General features: G+C 56.4%; 1 protein-coding gene across 16 annotated transcripts in view; it reads left to right on the top strand.

Annotated features, from left to right (window-relative positions):
- PFKFB3 (6-phosphofructo-2-kinase/fructose-2,6-biphosphatase 3) overlaps positions 1 to 21,827 on the top strand; it is an 83,818-nt gene extending 61,991 nt beyond the window's left edge. For 4 of the 16 annotated variants that reach the window (XM_067030200.1, XM_067030204.1, XM_067030198.1 and 1 more), the window contains exons 2-17: positions 2,887 to 3,012; positions 3,975 to 4,071; positions 4,673 to 4,739; positions 5,185 to 5,259; positions 5,657 to 5,713; positions 7,902 to 8,026; positions 8,726 to 8,933; positions 9,322 to 9,468; positions 9,591 to 9,695; positions 11,034 to 11,163; positions 11,790 to 11,852; positions 11,967 to 12,031; positions 13,827 to 14,000; positions 15,493 to 15,515; positions 17,829 to 17,881; positions 19,300 to 21,827. In XM_067030200.1, coding sequence (XP_066886301.1) covers positions 2,887 to 3,012; positions 3,975 to 4,071; positions 4,673 to 4,739; positions 5,185 to 5,259; positions 5,657 to 5,713; positions 7,902 to 8,026; positions 8,726 to 8,933; positions 9,322 to 9,468; positions 9,591 to 9,695; positions 11,034 to 11,163; positions 11,790 to 11,852; positions 11,967 to 12,031; positions 13,827 to 14,000; positions 15,493 to 15,515; positions 17,829 to 17,871 — 1,505 coding nt within the window. In that variant the 3' untranslated portion in view covers positions 17,872 to 17,881; positions 19,300 to 21,827. Of the gene's footprint in view, positions 1 to 2,886; positions 3,013 to 3,974; positions 4,072 to 4,672; positions 4,740 to 5,184; positions 5,260 to 5,656; positions 5,714 to 7,901; positions 8,027 to 8,725; positions 8,934 to 9,321; positions 9,469 to 9,590; positions 9,696 to 11,033; positions 11,164 to 11,789; positions 11,853 to 11,966; positions 12,032 to 13,826; positions 14,001 to 15,492; positions 15,516 to 17,828; positions 17,882 to 19,296 lie in introns of all 16 variants that reach the window. The other 12 variants (XM_067030203.1, XM_067030209.1, XM_059057482.2 and 9 more) reach the window with 4 other exon arrangements.
- The last annotated feature ends 1,093 nt before the right edge of the window (positions 21,828 to 22,920 follow it).

Consider the following 22,920-nt stretch of genomic DNA (forward strand, 5'->3'; position numbering starts at 1 on the left):
TGGTTTGTCCTTACCTGGCAGGGGAGCAGGTTGCCATGGTTCCTGTAGACACGCAGCCGAACTTCGATGGGGCCATCCTGAGCACTGGCCCTGTCTACAGCTGCAGCTTGGCCGTCGATCTTCCATTAGTTCCCCTGAAACTCGGCACTGAAACATGACTTACCTACTCGTAGGGAAAGAGCACAAGTGATGTGGCATCTTTTTGAGGTTAACGTTTTGGAGCGCCTCTGGGTAGAAGAAAGCTTGCAGGAGGTATGGGAGCAGCGGCAAAGTGTCTTCCATTGGTTTCTTTTACTTCCTGAGCCTGCGTTGTGGTGTCCATACCACGGGCCAGGACAGCGGTCCTGCCTGCTTGAGACAGTGGGTTACATCGATCAGAGAGGTTTTAGCAGCTCAGTCAGGGAGCAGGGCTAGAATTGGAACCTGCAAATGCAGCCTCTGTCCAGGGGGCTTCAGATGATTGCTTCTTTACCCCTCTAACCTCTGTGTATCCCCTTACACACAAGTACTTTTTGGAAAATCTTGTGAAAATCCCTGTGCTGTTGGGGAGGAAGACGAAAAGGCAGAGCTCCAGGGAGGAAGGTATGAGAGGTGGGAGGGTTTAAAAGGACTGCAGAGAAGATGAAACTGAGAGTCAGAGGGGAACTGAAGCAGAGGCAGGTGGTTATAGGACCATGAAAGCACTTGAGATGTGTTGTGAGTTTAAAAAAAGAGGGGGCAGGGATGAAGAAGAGTAAAACCCGAAGGTTTAGCCACCAGGTTTTGTGGTTTCCCTTCTCTCTTGGGGACCCCTGGGCGGAGGGGCAGCTGCAGGCACCTTTGGCCATCCCTCTGACAGCTCTCTGTATCTCACGCAAGAAGCCAAAGGAAGAGAGGAATCATTTCTGCTTCGCCAGACAAAAGAGGGGTGGTTTGTTTGGGTTTGAGATCCAGCTTGAATTTTTGGCTTCAGATACTGTACTCTGCCATGTCTTTATGGGTTTTTTTTTTTTTTTTCCTCCCTAAGTGTCTACTGCCAGAGGAGATTTGCACATACGATTAGTGGATATAGAAGTAATCCCCGATTTGATAAATCGGTCAGCCTCTGTCTCTGTTTCCTTGGCATGAGTCCAACAAAAGTATTCCATGTATGTGCACAGCTGAGAGTGTGTGTGTGTGCGCGCGCGCACGTGCACACGCCTGTCTGTGTGTGTCTGGATGCTCTCGAGAGCAGTGGCGCGTGGGGACGTCAGATACGACCAGGGGAAAACCGGTGGCTTGGGGGAAGGGTGAACAGAATGAGTATTGTTTCCAGGCGCAAGCGAGGACACTTTCACTTTCTCATGTGTCACCTGCAGTTGCCGGAGCGACACATGGCCGACTGGTGCTTCTTTGCCCCACTCATGTGCTCACGCAGGGCAGGGAAATGGCCTCTGTTTTCTAGGAACCTGTTAGTTTCCCGGCCGATGGCTGCTGGGGAATCCCAGCCAAGGGTTTCTGTGCCTCCCTAGTGTCTCCTGGCCTCCCAATGGCCTTTTTCCTCCTCCTCCTCACTGTGCGTGGAGAAGGTCACCGATGGTCTAGAAACATGAAAGGAGACACAGCCCCTGTGTGCGGTGCGTGCTGCCTCTGTGGCCCCAGCCTGCAGGTCCAGGGGCAGACCCTGGAACAGCATGGCCGGTGTTTGGACACGTGACCTCAGTTTGGCCCCCAGGCCCAGCATCATGGGGCTGTGTTGGGGTGTCCGGCTTAAGAGGAGGCATCTCCTCAAGCCTGTGCTGTCAGTGGCCTGGCAGCCCTCCCTGCCTCCCATCTGCTGGTCAGGGAGCGGGCAGGCGGCTGGTCTCTGGCTCCCATGGGCGGCTCCAGGCTCGAGAGCACACTCGTCACCAGAATGCCGGAGAATCTCAGGGGCAAGACGCCAGCCAAGGAAACACCGCACCTGAAATGTCCAGAACAGGGCTCTTTGGGCTGCTTTCTTCAAACCCAGTGAAAACCTCTTTCCTGCTGTTTTGTTGAAATTCTGAGGAACGTGGGACAGTGGTTCAGCAGCAAAGTCAGGAGGGGATTTTGCAAATCCCCTTTGACTTTCAGCAAAGTCAGGAAAAACCCTCTGGGTTTCTGGGGGCCCTGCCGGGGCCCATGTGACCTGGCGGACGGGGAGGAGCAGGAAAGGGCAGGAGAGTCTCAGGGACAGATGAATTTGTGGGAGTCAGCCTTCGGGTCCCTGACCTACTTCCATTTGAAAAACTCTTACTTGTGAAAATTGCCTTTTAAAAATTACTTATTTTAGGAAGGCCATGCAGACTTCGTGCATGGCCGTGCGAAATTGACAATAGGCTTCTGTCTGTAATTTGACCACTGCTGGGGCCCTGCCCCCCAGGGCTCCTACTTGCCACCTCGATTTACATGTTCTGTTGCAATCTGAAACAACCTCTCCTACTGATAACCTCATCATCATTGGTGAGCCTTACGCCCCCACAGGTGCTTTCTGCTCTGGGGTTAGTAATTGGTTCCTGGCTGGGTTTGGGGCCCTCGGGTGTCAGGCTGGGAATTTGGGGTCCCTGTCGTGTGGACCTCAAAGCAAGAGGGAGCTGTGTGACCAAGGGTTCTGGCCACCAGGGGCCCAGTCCCACTGGATTGTAAAACGTAAAGGCCTCGAGGTGGGAATGAAAGCCGTGTGTCCATGGAATTCTTTCTTTTATTTTTTTTTTTTTTGCCACACCGTGAGGCTTGCAGGATCTTAGCTCCCTGACCAGGGATCGAACCCATGCCCCCTGCATTGGGAGCACAGAGTCTTAACTGCTGGACTGCCAGGGAAGTCCCTCGTGGAATTCTTTAAAGCCTGCTGTGGGCCCCGTGGGCTGCTTTATTCATGGCCCTTTCTGTGTTGCTCTCCCCACCCAGCCTGTGGGCCGAAGCTCACCAACTCCCCAACGGTGATTGTCATGGTGGGCCTTCCAGCCCGGGGGAAGACGTACATCTCCAAGAAGCTCACCCGCTACCTCAACTGGATTGGCGTCCCCACGAAAGGTGAGCCTGTGCCCCCAGGCCGGGGCTGTCAGGCCGTGACCACCCCCCCCAAAAAAGAATGGCCTTTCCCTCTCCAGCTGCTGGGACTCTCTTTGCAGGGCCATCCGACAGGGTGCTGTCCCTGTAGTCGAGGGACACACTTTCTTTTCCGGCTGTGCCACCCTCCACCCTGTATGCGCACCCTGCTGTGTATGGGAGAGGGAGGGTCTCTTTTCACTGGCTGCTGTCTGTTTCCCCTGCCCTGCATCCTGTCCAGCTCAGCCCTCACCTCCTCCAGGAAGCCTTCTCTGACCACCGCAGTCTGTGCGGATCTTTTCCTTTAAGTTCCCCAAGCCCTTAGTTGTGACACTCCTCCACCGACCGTCATAAAGTGCTCTGTACTATTGATTATATTTTTGCAAATCTTCGCCTGGTCTTCCCACCTACACGGGGGGTGTTGAGCACGGGGACTAATTTTTCACATTTGCTGCCCAACCCGCCCTGTGCCCAGCGCAGTGCTTCCCACATTAAGCACTGGCTCAGCACCCACTGTCCACCCTGGGTGCGGGCTGCTGATCTGCAGAATGGCTGCTGTGGCCCCGGCCATGGATATGAGCCCTCACTCCCCCCACCCCCAGTGCATTGGCAGACATCATGGCCCTGGTTTTCACTAGGCCTGTGGCTGCCACCTGCTCTCAGGCTCAGGCTCCAGCCCCGGCCTGGAGAGGCCGGCCTGCAGGCTGGGCCATGGGAGGCAACCCCGGAGAAGCAGGGTCCTGGGTTTGGGGGAGCTGGGCAGGCTTCCAGGCCAAGCGATGCTGGCACAGGACGCGGACCCCACTGTCTGGTTTCCGGGTCTTATCGGGATCTTATTCAAGTCGTGTGCTGGCTTGCTTTTCTTTTCTGGAAAGAGTGATCCTGACCATGGGAGGTCCTTCTGGTGGTCAGCGTGGTCAGCTAAGGGGCCTTTCTTTTCCATCCAGTGTTCAATGTGGGCGAGTACCGCCGGGAGGCCGTGAAGCAGTACAGCTCCTACAACTTCTTCCGCCCTGACAACGAGGAGGCCATGAAAGTCCGCAAGTGAGGCCCGGGCTGCAGTGGGCAGAGGGGGACGGGCGCTCTGTAGCGCCAGGTTGGGTGAGAGAGAGGCAGCTGGCCCCCCTCCTTGTGTATCAGCATGAGCCTCTCGGCCTCTGAGCCTCAATGATCCTGCTGACCAACAACAACATCTCATTAGGAGTGAGCTAAATCGTTTTCCTGGAAAATCATCTGTTTACATTCGAAAAGGATTTTCTTTTCAGCTCAAAGTGACCAGGGAACTGAAGTGTGACAGCTGCACTTTAGAATCACTTGGGAGCTGGGCACAGCCCTGCCCAGATGGGTACAGTGGGAATTTGTGGGCAGGACCTGGGCATCCGTGTTTTGAGAGCTCCCAGGGGAATTTCAGTGTGCAGCCGCCACGAGGCCGAGCCCCAAGTGCTGCAGCCATGTGTGCGGGGCTCCCATGGGGGGCCTCGGGTCTCTCATCGGGGGCCTCGGGCCTGACGGTCCCACCTGCCTGAGCAGTTTAGCGGCAGAATCACAGGTCACTCTGCTCGTTGGGGTGAATTTTGGGGGTGCCCGCGCGTCCTCCTGCGATGGCCCGGCTCTGACGCGCCCATGCTCTTTCTGTGTGTTGCAGGCAGTGTGCGCTGGCTGCCTTGAGAGATGTCAAAAGTTACCTGACGAAGGAAGGGGGCCAAATTGCAGTAAGCCTGGAGTATAAGCCCTGTCTCCGATCCCAGCGGGGGAAGGAATGTAGACAGAGCTGTGTGGGGACACCTCCAGTGGGGACGGGGGTCTGGCCTGAGCTGTGAGGGAAGCAGGGGACAAGGGCAGCACGGGGACTCGGGAGGAAGGTGATCGTCGGGCGGACTCGGGGGCACAGGCAGCTGGACCTGGGGCGGCTGCAGCCGAGGGAGCCTGTGTCCCTTCCTTGTGCTCCCTCCCCTGCTTGTGGCTGTTGTTCCTTTGCTTTAAGTTCTGTTCCCATCCCTCCCTTTCCATCCTTGAGTACAGGAGGCAGTGGGGGGGCTGGGAGGGTGAGGTCTCCCCTGGAGCCCCAGGAAGTGCCAGGCCAGACCTCTGGTGGTTTGGTAAACGCTGTTCAACTCAAACTGGGCTCTCTTCACTGCCCTTTTTTCTCCCTGCCAGGTTTTCGATGCCACCAATACTACTAGAGAGAGGAGACACATGATCCTTCATTTTGCCAAAGAAAATGATTTCAAGGTGAGCCTGATTTCTTGTCTCACCCCGGAGCGCTCAGGAGCAAGGGAAGCCCCGCAGGGATCGGCTGGTTGCTGTGTCTGGAGCACCTGTGCTCCATGCTCAGGCCTTCCCCTCCCGCTGCCTGGGTTTTGCTGCCTACAGATGGGGCCTGCCTGGTGGGGGTGGGGGGCTCTTAGGGGTTACAGCGACTAGGGAGTGGGAGGGGGAGCATCCCTCTATTGGGGGCGGGTGCAGAGGACTCAGGACTGAGTGGCTGGTTCCTTTTTCTGTATTTGGGGATTTATGAGTGGGGTCCTTTCCGCTCCAGTGTGGTAGTGACATCACAGTGATACCAAAGTTCGCCCTTTGTGTTACCACATTTGTTGTTTCTTAGCGTTTCTGTCTTGCTTCATCCCAGGTGTTTTTTATTGAGTCTGTGTGTGATGACCCTACAGTTGTGGCCTCCAACATCATGGTAAGACCCTTTGTAGTGTGCTAATCTGAGAAAAGTGAGGGACTGGGTCGGCCCAGAGAAGCCACCCTGAGAAAGAGCTGGCTCTCCCAGCTGGTTGTCGATTTTGTCTGAAGAGGGATCGGGGGGTCAGAAGTACAGAGCGGTATTTAACTTAAAAGCACGTTCTATGACTTGGACTGGCTTTATCAAGGTCCTTTCAGACGCTTGGCAGAAAGCTGTCTTTGTGGGACATAAGAGAGAAATTGGGGGACCTCGAACAGTTTCTGTTGGTGGCAGGAACTTGGCAGTTGGGGGCTGATGGGGCTGCTTAGGTCAAAGAGCAGCTCACCCCTCCAGACGGGAAAGGAGGTAGCAGGCCGGTCTCTTTTGCTGTAAAGGCCCCTGGTAGGTAAGAATGGTTGTGTATTGACAAAAGCACGTAGGACTCAGCAGACAGAAGGCAGGATTCCCAAATTTGGGAAGAATGTGGTGGTTAAACTATCTTCCTGCTCCTCTCCCTGTACCAAGGGGAAGTTGCCCGGGTAAATTGAGGGTAATTGGCAGTTTAATTTGATAAATTCTTAAATTTTATTTGATAGCAATAGCTCATAAACAGTAATGGTTACTATGAAGGGTTCACCGCAGTTCCCTTTCTTGTATCGTAGATAATTTCTTCTCCAGCTTAACTACATCAGAGTAAGACGTTACCTGTAAAGAAAAGCTGGTCCGACACTTCTACAGGGAACGCTGGAGTTTGGCCACATACAAGTGTGCATCCTTTAAAGGGATGCTGGGAGTTAGTTCGCTTTTTGGTGTTGGGCCTTTTCTCCAAGGCACTGGGAATATTTACATGCATTTCTCAGAAATGAGTTCCTATTTCAGGAAGAGCTATTGAAATGGTAGAAAATCAGTCCAGATTGGTTTCAGTGGCCCCAAAGGAAGAGGCTCAGAGTAGGAGGAAACAGAAGTTGCCATGCTCTAAACAAAGGGTTTTGCTGTATTTCTTTGGTTTGGTTCTACCATTTCCACTTGGTAGGGAAGCAGAGTGCAGCTGCAGAATCGTTTTTCCCCAGTGAGCCGTCTACACTCGCTTTGGCCAGAAACTCTGTCTCATCCTCTGTGAATCCATTGGATCAGTTTGCCCCGACCCTCTCCGTGTTCAGAGATCTCTTTCTCTGATGAAACCTCAAAAGCGACTTTGCAGTTTTTAGGCCTTTCTGTAGTGCTTTTTATGCAAAGGCTGTGCTGGAGAAAGGGGTTTGTGAATGGAGATTTTTTTTTTTTAATCGTGCTAAAATATACATAATATAAAAGGTACCATTTTGACCGTTTTTACATGTTCAGCTCCGTGACACTCAGTGCATTCACATTGCTGGGAAGCCATCCCCACCATCCACCTCCAGAACTTTTTCATCTTCCCGGGCTGTAACCGTGCACCCATGAAACTCCCCGCTGAACTCGGATTTTGCAGCGTGCCTGCCTCTCTTTTGATGATTGTGGTTATTGTTGAGGACGAAAAGAGCACATGCATTAATAAATCCTGGGTTTCCCTGAAGTCTGCCAGGTTGCTCAGGTCTATTGTTCAGTTATAGGGGATGGCAGGCCCGAGGGGCATTTCTCCTCCGTCTCTGTCCCATGAGAGCAAGCCTTGGGCAGGACTGGACACGCACAGTGCAGGTGGAGAAGCATCCACTGGGGACTGGTGACAAGTGCGTGCTGCCCCCACCTCTGGGCAGTGGAGGAGGCATCCTGCCTGGCACGTGCAACCAGGGCATCGCCAGCACCTCGCGGTGCACTTTCGCTCACGGGCAACCTCCGCTTGGTGGGGTGAACGCTGTAGGTGCTTATGGGGACCTCAGCTGAATCGAAGGCTGGGTGGCCTGGTGGTGACCTGGCTACTGGATTGATCCCGCATCGGGGCCCATTCAGAGGGGTTCATTAGAATCTGCGTGGATTTCCCGTGTTCTGCCCTTCCAGGCTGAGAGGCTCTGTCTACCCCGGGCGCTCTCCCCGTGGAAGCATGGGGTTATGACTCAGCGTCCAGCCGTATCTCTTTTTTTTTTTTTTTCTCTCTTAAAACGCTGGGTAGGGTCATCATCATTCCGAGCCCGTCTGTGCTTTTCCCCGTTTGCGAGCCCCAAATCCTGCTTCATTCTAAGCAGAAAGCCTTCCAGCGTGATTTATCAGCTGCCTCTTTGTGGTGTTATAGGAAGTGAAAATCTCCAGCCCGGATTACAAAGACTGCAACTCAGCAGAAGCTATGGACGATTTCATGAAGAGAATTAACTGCTATGAAGCCAGCTACCAGCCCCTCGACCCCGATAAATGTGACAGGTAATTCCTAAGAGGTGACCGTCTGAGCCACCTACTTTAGGGCTGGCTTTGAACATTATATTCTTGATGTTCCCACGAAGCATTTGCTCCTGGATACTTTTTTTTTTTTTTTTTGCAGTACACGGGCCTCTCACTGCTGTGGCCTCTCCCGTTGCGGAGCACAGGCTCCGGACGCGCAGGCTCAGCGGTCACGGTTCAGGGGCCCAGCCGATCCGCGGCATGTGGGATCTTCCCAGACCGGGGCACGAACCCACATCCCCTGCATCGGCGGGCGGACTCTCAACCACTGCGCCACCAGGGAAGCCCCTGGATACTTTTATAAACTCTCTTTTTAAGTATCTTAAAAAAAAAAACTCTTGATGACATATTTGGTGTTTTGGACATGTACAAGTGTGGAAAGTGAATATTTGAGCCCCATCTGGCTCCTGTCCTTTGATATTTCCCTTGCTTTCTTTTCCATCCTCTTGCTTTTCTTTCCCCGTGCTCTGGGAGGCCAGCCAGCCTCTCCAGCGCTCACTCCTCTGCGGGAATTACAGACTCAGACCCCCTGACTCTCAGAGAAGAGAGGGTTCCGTCTGTGTCCCCAGGAGCTGCCGCCGCAGATCAGCTGGGGCTGAGTCTCGGCAGTGGGGCGGGGGCGGGGCTTTGCCCCGGCTCTGCTGCCCAGTGTTCTGACCCGCTGGTCGCCCTCCTGTGCAGGGACCTGTCCCTGATCAAGGTGATCGACGTGGGCCGGCGGTTCCTGGTGAACAGGGTCCAGGACCACATCCAGAGCCGCATCGTGTACTACCTGATGAACATCCACGTGCAGCCCCGCACCATCTACCTGTGCCGGCATGGGGAGAGCGAGCACAACCTGCAGGGCAAGATCGGAGGGGACTCGGGCCTGTCCAGCAGGGGCAGGAAGGTAGCAGGAGTGCGGGGATGGGGCAGGAGACCGAGGGGCGGGGCTGTGCGTCCCTGTGTGTCCTCGTGTGTACATGTGCGTGCATGTCTGTGTGTGTTCCTCTGGGGATGTATACGCACGTGTGTCTGTGTGTGTACGTATATGTGTCTGGGGAGGGGGGAGGGTCTCTTGAGCCTGTGGGGAGGGTGTGTGTGTGTGTGCGCCCGAGGGGAGGGGGTGCGTGTGCACTGGCTGCTCCCGGGCCCCCCTCACCGGCCGTGAGGACAGTGTGCCCGACCCCCATGTGCACGGGGACCGGCCCTGCACTGCTTCTCTGGGAGGGAGGGGCAGAGCCGGTGGTCCACTGTGAGCCCCTCATCCCGTCCGCCGCCCCCCCTCCTCCCCCCAGTTCGCCAGTGCCCTGAGCAAGTTTGTGGAAGAGCAGAACCTGAAGGACCTCAAGGTGTGGACCAGCCAGCTGAAGAGCACCATCCAGACGGCGGAGGCCCTGCGGCTCCCCTACGAGCAGTGGAAGGCGCTCAACGAGATTGATGCCGTGAGTCCGGGGCCAGGAGCCGCTGGGAGCCCTGGGAGCTTCCCAGCTGCAGGGCTGCGCTGGCCAGGCCGGGGCGGCCGGGGCGGGTATTCCCTCCAGTGACCCCTGGGTGTTCCCGCCAGGGCGTCTGTGAAGAGATGACCTACGAGGAGATCAAAGACACCTACCCCGAGGAGTACGCACTGCGCGAGCAGGACAAGTACTACTACCGCTACCCCACCGGGGAGGTGCGTGCCGCCCCCTCCCTCTGCGTCCCTGGCTCGGGCCTGTGTGCGCTGGGCAAGTGATGGGTAGGCGGCCGGGCTGCTTGCCGTGGGCAAGGAGCTGAGTTGGTCCTTCTGAGGCTACTGTGTCTGGCCAGGCTGGGGAGGGGGGCTGCTAGGGACCTGGAGGGACCCGTTACTGGCGACTCCGGGGAGGAGGGGCCCCTGCGTCCACCCCGCTACCCTGTGCCGATCGATGCTCGTCCTGGCCCGTCTGCCTTTGAATCGAGTCTGCCCGAGTTGGACCTTGTGAACACCTCCGAGAGAAGCACAGTTGTGTTTCCCACAAGCAGCAGGGACAGATGTGCTTCTCTAATGACGTACATGACAATTCAGGAAAGAAAAACAGTCCTGGATGGTGATTCACTGGACACAAGGGGCCCCCTTGACGGTGGGCGACGTGGCAGACACGTCAGCAAGTCACTTGTACTGACTCCATCGATGCTGGTGGAGGGACCCTTAGGCCATGTAGCCCCCTCGGGCTGAGCGAGCAGCTGCCTGCAACACTGAATGGAGAGTCCAGCTGTAGGCGGTGGTGCTCTGGGGTCTCCGCAGGCTCGGCCGGTGACACCCAGCGGGGGTGCTTCCCGTCCGCTCAGCGTGTCAGTTCCCTGGAGCCCAGGATGCTGTCTCTGGTCCCTCCCAGGCCCTTGTTCCCTGGGACCTGCTTAGTGAGAGAGGGGACTGGGGGGTGGGGGGAACCTTGGTGGTCTTAAAGGTACAGGCCTACCCCTTCTTTTTCGATTTTCTTTTATTGAGATAAAATTCACATCATATAAAAGTCACCATTTTAACCAAAGTGTACAGGTCGGTGGTTTTTCTTATATTTCACAATATTGAGCAGCTATCACCACTAATTCTAGAACATTCCATCGCTCCATAAAGAAACCACAGCCTTTTAGCACTCAGTCCCAGTTCCTCCTGCCCCGCCCCCGACAACTGTGAGTGTACGTTCTGTCTCTGGAGTTCCCTGTTCTGGACGTTTCACGTCAGTGGAATCGTACACCCTGTGGTCTTTCACTCTCTATAACGTGTTCAGGGCTGTTCTGCACTGTAGTGTGTGTCAGGGCCCCGTTCCCTCACTTTCCCGGTGGAGGGTGAGGGTCAGGAAGGAGCAGTGAGAGGGAGAGGGCAGTTGGGGTGGGTCCCCCAGTGCCCGGGAGGGATGCAGCACACTGACGGTGCGGGGGAGGAGGTTGATGGAGGGTCCATCGCGTGGTCTCTGGTTTATAAGTGGGAGAGGTGTGGCCACGGATGCCGGGCTTCCGCTCCAGCTTGGTGCCCTGTCCCTCTGCCTTGCAGTCCTACCAGGACCTGGTCCAGCGCCTGGAGCCGGTGATCATGGAGCTGGAGCGGCAGGAGAATGTGCTGGTCATCTGCCACCAGGCCGTCCTGCGCTGCCTCCTGGCCTACTTCCTGGACAAGAGTGCAGGTGCCTGGTCCTCCGATGCATCCTCCTCCGGGAGGTCAGGGGGGTGGGGAGCCAGTCAAAGCCCCCCCCCAAAGGAGAGAGGGAAAGGAAACTGGCCTTAGAGCTGGGGTAGCCTGCTGCCAGGGGTGAGGAAAGGCTGCGTCCCCTCCCCCTCCCCCTCCTCCCGCCTAGTGCTTCCTTGCAGCCCCTGGAAGACACTCGAGCAGTTTGATTCTGGGTGGGCTTAATGGCTTCGAGAACCAGCCTCCCGGAAGCCCTGTGTCCCCACTTCTCAGGGGCTGTGGGTCGGGTGGGGAAGAGGCAGCCCACCTCTAAGGAGTTAACAGCCCAGAAAACTCTGACGTTACTCTTAACACTTAAATGTGGATTCTGACACCTAAATCGTTTGGGAAATTGACTCTTACTCCAGCTCATCGTGTGAGGGTTTGTGAGGGTTTGGGTTTGCTTCGGTTCTGTTCTTTGTAGGGCCGCCTGCCTCGAGCAGGAGGCCGGCCGGCTGGGTTGCAGGGTGGGGGACACCCTGCCCAGCGAGGCCTCTGCAGGTGGTCCCCACGTGGCAGAAGCTCTCACTGGGGCCTAGGCTCTCACTGAGCCAGTCTCACCGGGGGCCCTTCTCTCCTTCTCAGAGGAGATGCCCTACCTGAAATGCCCCCTGCATGCCGTCTTGAAGCTGACGCCTGTCGCTTATGGTGAGTGTGGTGACTCAGCCCCTCCGAGACCGGTCTCCCTGGTGCGGTGGCGGTGAGGCTGTGAGCGCGGGGCCCCTCTAACCGGTAGCCGACCCCTTCCCTGCCCTCGCCCAGGCTGCCGAGTAGAATCCATCTACCTGAACGTGGAGTCCGTGAGCACGCATCGGGAGAGGTCAGAGGTGAGTGCAAGCTCGCTGCCCCCCCCGCCTCCCCCCCCCCCCCCCCCCCCCCCGCACAATCCTGCCCTGTCCTCCTTCTGGGAAGGATGCTGCCAAGCAGCGGCACCAGTGGGCGCCAGCACTTGGGATGCCCCCCCCGCCCCGCCCCCACCCACCCCCCGGCGGCTTGCTTGTAAAGGCTGGCTGTGTCCGTCGGTGGATTCTGTCTCGTTTGGAACGGTGGCCCTCGTGACGGCCCTCCCTTTCCTTGGCATCCGTGCACCCCTACCTGCCCGTCTGGTGGCTTCTCAGCATCGTGTTCCTTTTCTCTCTTGCCATGCTTCTTCCCCCACCACTTGACCCGAGAAGTGAATGTTGAGGAGGAAGACATTCTTGCTCTTTTAAACGTAACCGTAGCTCAGTTCCTGTCACCTTTTCCTCCGGGGCAGCTAAACGATTGCAGGTTCCAGAGTCACGGGACCCACACATCTGCTCAGTCATCTGCATGCACTCAGGTCCCGGATTCCCACGAAGATTATGAGTGAAGAAGGGGTGGGACTGGGAAACACAGCTGTGATTCGGGAGTTAGCCATGGCAGCAGTGGCGGGTGGAATGATTTTCCAGGAGACCCCAATGCCTGGCCGCACCTGACGCCCCCCTCTAGGATGGGGTCTGGAATTCGGTGGTCAGCCTGGCTGGGCCTCCCAAGGGCAGCGCAGGGTTCTGTCCAGGCATACATTGTGGAAGAAAGTTTGAATCTACTCTATACCGACCGTCAAACTCCAGCTCTCTGCCAGCATCAGTCCGACCCTTTCTTTTACACCGAGTGTGATGTTCTTGTCCCTGTTCCCAAGGAGCTTGGCCAGAAGATTTTGGCATTAAAATCCCAGCTCCTGTGGTAGTTGCCTGGCTGGTTGACCGAAGCGAAGGCGGACGGCTTCCCTTGGCTGTGACGGCACCTCCTGAGCCGGGGTGGCAGGATGCGCGTTTGCCCTCCTTCCAGGAGTAGCAGCCTCCCCGCTGGACCGCCAGCAGCCGGGTTCTTGGTTGGGATGGGGCCCGAACTGGGCTCTGGTGGCCCCCGAACACTTCACTGTTCAGAGCAGGGCAGGGGCTTGATGGAGACAGACCCCAGCTCAGGCTCCTGGGCCACGAGCCCTGGGGGACTTCAGAGGTCCCGACTCCACTGGAGTGGTCCCTTGGTCGGAAGGCTAGTGTTTGGCCCTCGCTGGTGGTTTCCTGCGTCTTTGGTCTCCTGGCTGGGGGAGGCTTGCGTTTCCTGTCCTAAGCTGGGTGTTCTCCCTGGGGGCAGGAGCTGTGAAGATCCTGGCTTGAGGTCGGTGGGAGGGGGTCCAGCACCACACCTTGCCCCCACCCCCCGCCCCTCGTGCCGCCCCCAGCGGTCTCCCCAGCCTCAGGCCCAGGACCCCTGCCTCTGTGTTTTTGGAGGCTGACAGCAAGGTCCTTCTGGTCTCTTCCCTGCCGTAACTGCATCACTGTCTGTGCAGAACCGTCCTGCTCTTCCTCCCTCGCCTGCTTTGCGAACATCGTGTCTGTCCGAGTGGGCGTCTTGGAATGATCAGGCAGGGGGTTCGGGAGGAGAGATCATCCCTTGTTCTTGCCGAGCGCTAGACGTGGCACGAGCCGGCAGCCCGTCGGTCCAGGGCCGTTCACCGTGCTCGGGCTTGTGGTCTCAGTGAAATCCAGAAGCAGAGAAGAAACGTGTTTGGTTTGGTTTTGGATTTTTTGTTTTGGCTTATTGACTTCCCCTTCCTCGTAACTGTCGCCTTCTCTCTTTTGTCTTTGTCTCGCTTAGGATGCAAAGAAGGGACCTAACCCGCTCATGAGACGCAATAGTGTCACCCCACTAGCCAGCCCCGAGCCCACCAAAAAGCCTCGCATCAACAGCTTTGAGGAGCATGTGGCCTCTACCTCCGCTGCCCTGCCCACCTGCCTGCCCCCGGAGGTGCCCACGCAGCTGCCCGGACAAGTGCGTTGACCCCCTTCTCCTTCCTGAGTCGAGGCTCGTGCAGGGTGGGGAGAGCGTGCCCGCTGGGGAGGAGTGTGCCCGGCGGGGCGGCAGCGGCCTCAGACCCAGGCCCACTTGGGGGTGTGCGGGGAGAGGACACGGAAGCCGCTCTGAGTGTGGGACCCCCGGATCCGTCCTTGAGACCTTGGCTGTGCGTGTACACGCCCGTTCTGGGGAGGTGGTCTCCCCCGGGCAGGGCCAGGCAGAGCAGAGAAATGGCCGAGTGTGCGATCCATTCACGTTGGTGAATAGTTTCTTCCAAAAGTTGAAGGCAACCCCCAGTTCAGGAGTCTCCATCCAGCTCTGGGCTGTTGGCTTCTGTGTGTCCCGGGGACGTCTTTTCTGTCCCCACGCTGAGTATTCTTCCTGACTTGCTCCCTTGCCATCGGTCCCCGTTGGAGGAAAGCTCTTGTCAGATGGGGCCCTGGGAGCGTGTACAGAGCCAGCATGGCTGGGCTGGAGCCCGGGCCAGAGGATCTGGAATTAGCCACTTTCTCCTATAACGTAGTAAAAAAAAAAAAACCCAAAGCAGAAAACCAATTAGATTTCATTCTTAGGTTATTTCATTCGCTGTGATGGTAAAAGGCTAAAAGATACTGGCTACTGGGCATTAAGATTTTTTTTTCAGAAAACCCCTCTTTTCTTCAACAACACCCGAGAATCCTGGCCAGGATGTGAGACGTAGAAATCCCTGGGCACAAATTTGGGTCCCACCCAGTGGTCTCCCCCACCTCCCGCCACGCCTGGCCTCTGACACGGCAATCACAGGCTCAGGTTCAAATTGGATTTGTTAATGAGCTGGGGGCTGAAGGCCCACAAGCTCTTCCTGCGTTTCCCCCAAAACTCATTTAAACCGTGTGTTGTCTGAAAGTGTGTTGTGTGTGGCGGTGGGGTGGGGGGGTGTTGTGCAGCCCCAGCAGGCCTTCGTACCTCTTCAGGCCTCAGTTTTCGCATCTGTGGAATGGGGGAGCAGCAGCTACTGCCAAGGGCTGATCAATGGGGTGATCGTGCTGAGACTCTGACATGGTGGTATCTGCTCCCGGCGCCGGCTCTGGGGTTTTATTGTCAGGTTCCGTCACCTCCCTGGCCTTCAGTCTCCCTGTTTTTTAAAATGAGGGAGGTAGACTGGCTGGGAGATGTCTAATTAGTGCTCCTTTCAGGTCTCACATCTAACGTCAGAGGTGCTTTTTATGAAAACTGAGAACTGAAGTGGCGTGTCAGTGATAGCCTGCGTTGGTGTGAACGGTGGGGTCATAGTTGGAAGGTTAGAGGCTGCAGTCACGGACGCCGTGGGGACCGGCCGGGTGGGGGTTGGGCGGTGTGCAGGGCCACTGGCTGGACATGGCCGGGAGGGCCCAGGGCTCTGTCTCCGCGGAGGCTGCCCAGTCCCCGATGACCTGGGCCCTCACCCTGTCCCTCAACTGACTCTCTCTCCCACCTTTTCTCTCTGCAGCCTTTGCTAGGGAAAGCCTGTTTGTAAGTATTTTACTCTGAGTACTTTTGCTTTTTGCATCTCTTTCCGCTTGCTTGCCAGTTTGGCCTCCTATCTGTTAAAGTGTTGAGGGTAATGCCAGTTTCTGTGAAATCTGAAGGAGGAAGATGGGACGGGAGGAAGAATAAGGGATTCATGGATTTTCAGAAAAGGCTACAGGAAGTCAGCGGGTTTTTGGTACATCCTCCTGCTGCCGCGGCCACCGCGGGGCCGGGGCGACTGTTCGTATTTGCAGTGCTTGATGGCTGGATGTCTATCTAACTTTTTCCCTCTTAGAGTCAGATTTTGGCGGGAGCTGGGTTTGTGCCTGCTGATGTTGTCTCTTAAGTTCTGGGCCTCTCCCGGGAGAGCCCTGTCATTTTGAAAGGAAAGTTTACCCAGAGCCTAACCTGCAAAACAAAGAGTGGAGGACCCAAGCCTCTCCCATCTGTCCTGGCAAGGACCCCCACCTTCAGGGGCTCTGGGACCCCCAGGCTCTGGAGAGGTCTCTTTGGGAGCCATGATTCTGCATCGGGTTGTCCTGCATCATAACCTGCTCGACATTTACGGTCACGTTCAGGATGGGGTGCAGCTTTTTCTCTGCAGAGAGAGTTCAGTGTTAGTAGCTGCTGGATAATCCGGCGCTCTCCCTGCTTCGGTGGCCCCCAGCCCCAGAAGGAACTGAGGCCTTTCTGTTGCAGAGTTTTAATAAGAGACACCCTGAAATATCATCCCCAACGCCACAAGTCACACCCACCCCGCGTCCCTTTCGCTGGTTAGGCTACCTGGACCAATTCACGCAGAAACGTGGCTTATTCTTGGAAAGTAGGAGCTGTTGGGCATCATGCTTGGACTAGGTGGTACCACCTGTTGAGAAATATATTTCATCACTTTACGGCTTGTACACATCCCGAGTCTTTGGTCCTTAAAATAACCCCAGGAGGTCGCAAGGCAGTTCCTGTGCCTGTTGCCCAGATGAGGGTGAGTCTCTCGCTCATGGTCACCCAGCTGGTTCGTTGCAGAACCAGCCCTTGAATGGGTCTCCCAGTCCCAAAGCCTGGCTGTTTTCTCTCTGCCGGTTTCCAGAACAGCCAGGGTCCCATTCACCTGCCTATCCTGGGCACCTGACATTTGCAGCCTGTGGGGCGTGGCCCCAAGCTGTTCAGTTTCCTTTCTCTTTCTTGCAGCCTCTCCCCTGCAGCTGCTACCCGTGGCTGAGACGTGTTTATTTAATGGTGGGCCTGCCTGTTAAGTTCAGTCTTTAAGAGTAACAGTCCCACGTCCGTCACCCCCTGACGCCAGGCGTTGCACCCAGGATGCCCTGGGATCAAGAGTTCTCCTTGTATGAAAACTAGCCTTTGGGTTTGGAACCTTACGGTTTTGCATCTGTGTGTATCCCTGTTCCTTCTGACCCGTGGCCTGATGCTGCCAGGAGAGAAATCTTCTTGCTGGGAGGGGGCCGTTCGGGCACATCCCCCAACCCTCTAAGGTTGAACTTGTCCATCTCTAAGGCTAATAATGCCTGTAGCCAAAATCCCTTCAGTTCAGCAAAAATGTGTTCTCTGGACCCATTATATCTGCATCCACTCAGGTGTCCCAGCATCCAGGTGTTTTTTGTTTTTTGTGGGGTTTTTTTTGCGGTACTCAGGCCTCTCACCGTTGTGGCCTCTCCCGTTGCGGAGCACAGGCTCGGGATGCGCTGGCTCAGCGGCCACGGCTCAAGGGCCCAGCCGCTCCGCGGCACGTGGGATCTTCCCGGACCGGGACACGAACCCGTGTCCCCTGCATCGGCGGGCGGACTCTCAACCACCGCGCCACCAGGGATGCCCCGTCCAGGTGTTTTGATGATGAGAATATGGATGTAGCACTTAGCAAGATACCTGACATGTGGTCAGTGCCTGGTGCACTTTCCCGTGGGAGATGTGATGCCCTGTGCTTTGGTGATCACATCCAGGGCTCTCTGGTCTGTGTTCCCTCCTGCACAGGCCAGGGGTACTTCTCCTCGTGTGCAGCAGGAGCGCCTAGAGACTAGGGAGTGGGGTGCCCCTGGGGTCTTAGGGTTGTGGCCCGAGGATGCCGGTGATGCTGGTGCTCTGGTAAAACAGGCACGACGGCCAGGTGGGACTCAGTGCCCGCCCTGCAGTCCACTCTCCAGGGGCTACACTAGGGCTTGGGACCAGTGGACCATCTGGCCCTCACGATGCATCCTCGACTTTTAAATTTCAAATGCACGCTGAGAAGAGAATCCTACTAAAGATGTTTTGTTTTGTTTTTCTTTCCCAACATGTTTCTTCCTCCCCCCCCACTATGCTTGAAAGACGAACTGTCTGTCATATTTTCTCAAAGTTTTCTCCTTACTAACCTTGGAAAGGTAAATGGCTCCGTGCATGCCCTCCTGTCCCCTCCGTGTCTCTCTGGGTCATGGCATCTCAGCCCTTGGGGCATCTCAGTCTGCGTGAAGACTGGCCATTGTGAAGTCTGTGACTCATACACCCTGTGCCCCAGAACTTGTGCGTTTTTAAAGAGCAGCCCCATTGTCTTGAGATCCTCCATGTGTCCAGAGCCAGGGGCACCATGAGTGAATGACGTGGCCTGTGCCTGTGGTCCCCCCATGTCATCATTGCATTGCCATCATTCGTGGGTGCTCCAGCCTTGGGCATGAGGTGTCCCAGGGTGGGTGGGAGCCAGCACCTCCATCTCTGACCCCACGGGTTGACTGGGTCCTCTCTGGCCGCGAGGCTGGGGGCCTCCCCAGGAGACACCCCGCTCACAGGGGCTGTCTGATGCACTCGTGGTCTGAGGGTCGGTCACCTGGGCTCCCGAGTCCGGCTGAGAGCGGGCTCAGATCAGGCACCGGCTTCCGTGCTGCCGGCCCTGCGATGGTCCTCTGTAGAGATTCTCCACCTCAGCCCCCCGGTTCACGCGGGAGGGGAGTGGGCCTTGGTGACGCTTACATTTCTGTCTGCCTGGGTTCCACTCTCCCTGCCGCCCCTTTGAGACAGTCTTGGTGGAGACACTCAGGATGCAAGAGAACACTTTTAAAGATTCTGCTTCCCTTTCCTGCAGGGTGGGTTAGGGGAGGGTAGGTCAAGAGACTGCTGCTGTGTGGTGGTAGCCATCATCTGTTCCCAGCTGATTGGAAAAATATTTTTTAAGGGGGTTTTGGTACTGGCTAGCATCTTTGGGGTGGGGCTTCTGGGTAGGATTGCTTTCATTAGAACGGGATGAGAGCTTTACTGACACATGCCTTCTCTGCCCGGCTCCCTTGCTTGAGTGCCGGCATCCGAGCTGTGTTCCTGCAATCCAGGTCCCTAGGTCTGTGGTATACCCTGCTGGGAGGAGGGTCCTGATGCTTCTCCAGATTTAACCCCCACCCCCCACCCCGCCTTCCTCTGCCTGACAGCGAAGCCAGCAAGAGTTTCCCGGGTTGGGGCAAGGGTAGCCTTGGGCTCTAAAGGGCCATGAGCGGGGGGGTTGGGGGGGCTAGGTGCTGGCACCCCGTGCTCCCCAGGACAGCTCTGACCCACAGGAGCTGCCTGCCCTCCCCTCCCTGCCTCCCTGCCTCCTACAGGCAGATGTCAGGGCCCCTCCCGGCCCTTCTCCCGTGGGACCCCCGGGCTTAGCCTCCACCACGTTCCTGGGCCACTGTTTGGTGGTGATGCTCTTCAGGGCCGTGTTCTTTGTTGGGGAGAGGGGGGCACGTCTCAACTGCATGGCTTTCGCCTTTGCTTTGGAACCCTAGTCAACGGGAATGGTAACCGGCTTCCCCGTCTTTCCTCCCGAAAGCAGAACATGAAAGGCTCTCCGAGCAGCGCGGAGGCCTCCAGGACGCACTGACGCAGCCCCGCCGGCGCCCCGCCCTTTCGCTCCCGCAGCTTTGCTCCTGCCCTTCTGTCTGCCCAAGGCCAGCGATCCCGAGGACATCTCCCGGAGGGCGGCGTGGAGGAGGGGCTGCTGCTCCAGGAGGACCGGGCCCCCGCCTGCCTGTGCTCCCCTGGCCTTCGGGCCACGCGCCCCGCGGACCCCTTGAGGCCCGGGAAGGACGATGTGCAGGGGAGGCGGGACGGCGGCGCCCCCTCCGTGGGCTTGTTCATCTCGTTTCTGGACCTTCCCTGCTGGGGACATGACACTGCCCCGAGTCCTAACCTTAAAGGGGGCCTGGATCTCAGCTGCTGAAGGTTAAGGGACACTGAAGACTTTCGGAAGGCTCTTGGTGCCTCTCGGTCTGGACGTCGCCTCCTGCAGGGAGCCCCCGGCCCGTTCTAGGTTGGAGTCGGCCGGGAGAGCCCGGAGCTGGACCTGCTGGTAAGCCAGGCAGCGACCCCTCTGCGTGTCGCTCACCCTCCCGGGTGTGTGTCCTGCCTCTGAAGATGGTGTGGGACCGTCTAGCTGCGGAGGCAGGGGGAAATACGTTGCCGAAAGAGCACCGGGGCCTCGCCTCCCAGGGAAGGCTCCCTCCTGGATTCGAGGCACCTGGGACACGGCTCTCCCGGGGCTGCTGGCTCGTGCACTTTTTTTTCTGGCAGAGAGTGTGACCTGAAAGTCACACCTCAGGAACTTAGATGTTTGCATTTTGCGCCCTTGGGGTTGGAGCTCTGAAAGGATGTGGGAGTTGGGCAGCCTGTGGGGAGGGGAGGGACCCTCAACCCGTAAAACGGCCGGGGAGCAAGGGTCTGGCCTCCTCCTTTGGGGCCTTCATCACCTCCTGTGTTTCCCTGGTGGGGACAGTGGCCCAAGCCAGGCCTCGCTCGCGGCCACTTCCTGCGAGAGCCTGGCTATCCGCTGTCTCCTGGCAGGATTCAGCTCGGTTCCCTACGCTTGGGTCGAGCGTCTGCTGCGTGCCCAGCGTGGGGCTGGGTGCCCTGGGCGATTCTGGAGGAGAGAATGTCCTCGTTTGCCTTCATGGCACCTGTGGCATTTTGGGGGCGTGGTTCAAGGCAGGGCTTGTGGACACGTGGTTCTAAACACCTGTAGTTTCCGCCTGCGGGTTTTCCTCTGAGGCCTCCGAGGACTGGGGGATGGGCGGGGGGTGTCGAGGCCCAGGAGGATGGATTTGGACTCAGCAGTAGAGTTTGTCCAAATGACCCTTTTCAGGATTTCTGAAAGCCGGTGCCAAAGGTCACCTTCCCCTCCTGCCTTCTGCTTTGGGGTCCCACATCCTTACCCCTCTTAGCTTGTGCAGTAGTCACTGGGGGTAGGGGCAGGGGCGTCTAGACAGCTGGAGCTGGGAGTGTGGAGAGAGGAGCTGTTTTGGGGTTTTTGTTTGAGAGGAGCTTTTAGGAAAATGCACGTTCCTCTGGTTGGGAGAAATGGGAACACGATTCAGACACCCTACAACCAGGTTTGTGGGTTTCACACAAAACCATTCAAATCCTCCCTTCCCTTAACTGGCCATCTTCCCAAGATGATGTCTCTCTGTGCATTCCCGTGCAAGACTGGTTACTTTCTCGCTTTCCCGCTGTCTGTGTGTGTGTGTGTGTGTGTGTGTGTGTGTGTGTGTGTGTGTAGGTTTGTGTTTTTAGACGGAGGGGCCTGCAGCTCTGCTCTTGAGAATGGCTCTCTTATGTCCACCTTTTGGCTCCTTCTCTGGTTGTCGGAGCTGACCCTGAATTTTGACTCTTCATGGCTGGTCTGAGTGGGGTCTTCGTGAAAGGTGTGTCCCCCCTTGCCTCTGACTGCCCGAAATCAGTGCATCCACAAAGGATGCACTACGGGCGGGGAGGGGAGATGGGGAGAGAGCGGAGGCTGGGAGACTGGAGACCAGGGGCCTGACATCTGAAGAGGGAGGCGGTGTGTACAAGGGTGTGTGTGAGCCACGGTCTCCCGGCTTCTGCAATGCCGACCGTTGACTCTCACTCCCTCACCCCCCGAAAAACATCTGGGACCAATATTTTTAATTTTGCGTGTTTGTTTTGGGGGCGGGCTCACCCCTCTCCTCCTTCTGTCCTGAGACCGTGGGTGAAGCTCTTCGTTTGGGGGAGGGGGGAAGAAAGACTGTTTGAACCACGCCAATGACGTTTTCGTTTCTAATACTTGAAATTTATTTTTTTATTATTTTGATAGCAGATGTGCTATTTATTTATTTAATATGTATAAGGGATCCTGAAGATGGAAAGCTGTATAGATTGGGTCTTGTTAGTTGGTTGGCTTGGGGGCCTTTTATGTGTGATTTCTGACTTCTCTGTGTTCTGTATACATTTGTCTGAATTAATTACCTGGAATGAAGCTGTGCCAGCTTTCAAACAGGGGATGCCTGTCGGAAATTTGTATATTTTGCAGTTGCCAGAACAATAAAATACCTGGTTGAAATACGCGGATGAAGTGTGTCTCTGGTCCTTTTTGGGGGGCGGGGAGGAAGAGTCTTTAATCACACTTAGGGTCAATACACCAAGTTTCTACCACTCAGCCCCATCACCTTCCTTCAAACAGGACTTGCAGGGAATTCCCTGGCAGTCCAATGGTTAGGGCTCTGCGCTTCTACTGCAAGGGCCCTGGGTTCGAGCCCTGGTTGGAGAACTAAGATCCCGCAGGCCGCAGGGCATGGCCAGGGAAAGAAAGCAAAACGGGACGCATAGACTCTGATTGCCTAATGTCTGCATTTGCAAAACAAGGTTGTGTCACCTTTTAAAATAAATGAATAGCCTTTATTTTTAGAGCAGTGTTAGGTTTACAGAGAAGAGCAGGTAGTACAGAGAGTCCTTGGATACCCCCATGTCCAGGCATATGTCTCCCCTGTTAGCACCTTGCATTTGTGGTGCATTTGTTACAACTGATGAGCCAATACTGATGAGTTATTACCTAGAATCTATGGTTTCCACTAGGTCTCACTCTGTTGTGTGGTCCTGTGCGTTTTGACAAACACATACTGATGTATCTACCATCACGGTATTCAGAATGCCATCCACCCCTTCTCCCAGCCCCTTCAGTCAGCAGCTGGTCTTTTTTATTGATTTATTTGGCTGTATCTGGTCTTAGTTGCAGCGCGTGGGCTTCTCTCTAGTTGTGGCATGCCAGCTCCAGAACGCAAGGGCTCAGTAGTTGTGGCATGTGGGCTCTCTAGGTGTGGCACGCGGGCTCTACAGTGTGCAGGCTTAGTTGCCCTGCAGCATGTGGGATCTTAGTTCCCCGACCAGGGATCGAACCCACATCCCCTGCATTGGAAGGCGGATTCTTAACCACTGAACCACCAGGGAAGTCCCAGTCAGCAGCTGTTCTTATACAAGCCCTGCAGATGGTGTTGGGGCCCTGGGTAGAATCACAGGAAGGCATTTCATCTTAGGTTCTTAGTCCCTTTCACTTCTCTGCCCTTCCTCCCACCCCCTTGTAGCCCCTTTCAAGGTTCCAATGGGAAGAGACTCAATCCAACTTCCAGGACCACTTTGCCACAACTCAAGCTGGTTACTTTGCTTC

Source organism: Kogia breviceps, chromosome 3, assembly GCF_026419965.1.
Source record: "Kogia breviceps isolate mKogBre1 chromosome 3, mKogBre1 haplotype 1, whole genome shotgun sequence".
NCBI lineage: Eukaryota > Metazoa > Chordata > Mammalia > Artiodactyla > Physeteridae > Kogia > Kogia breviceps.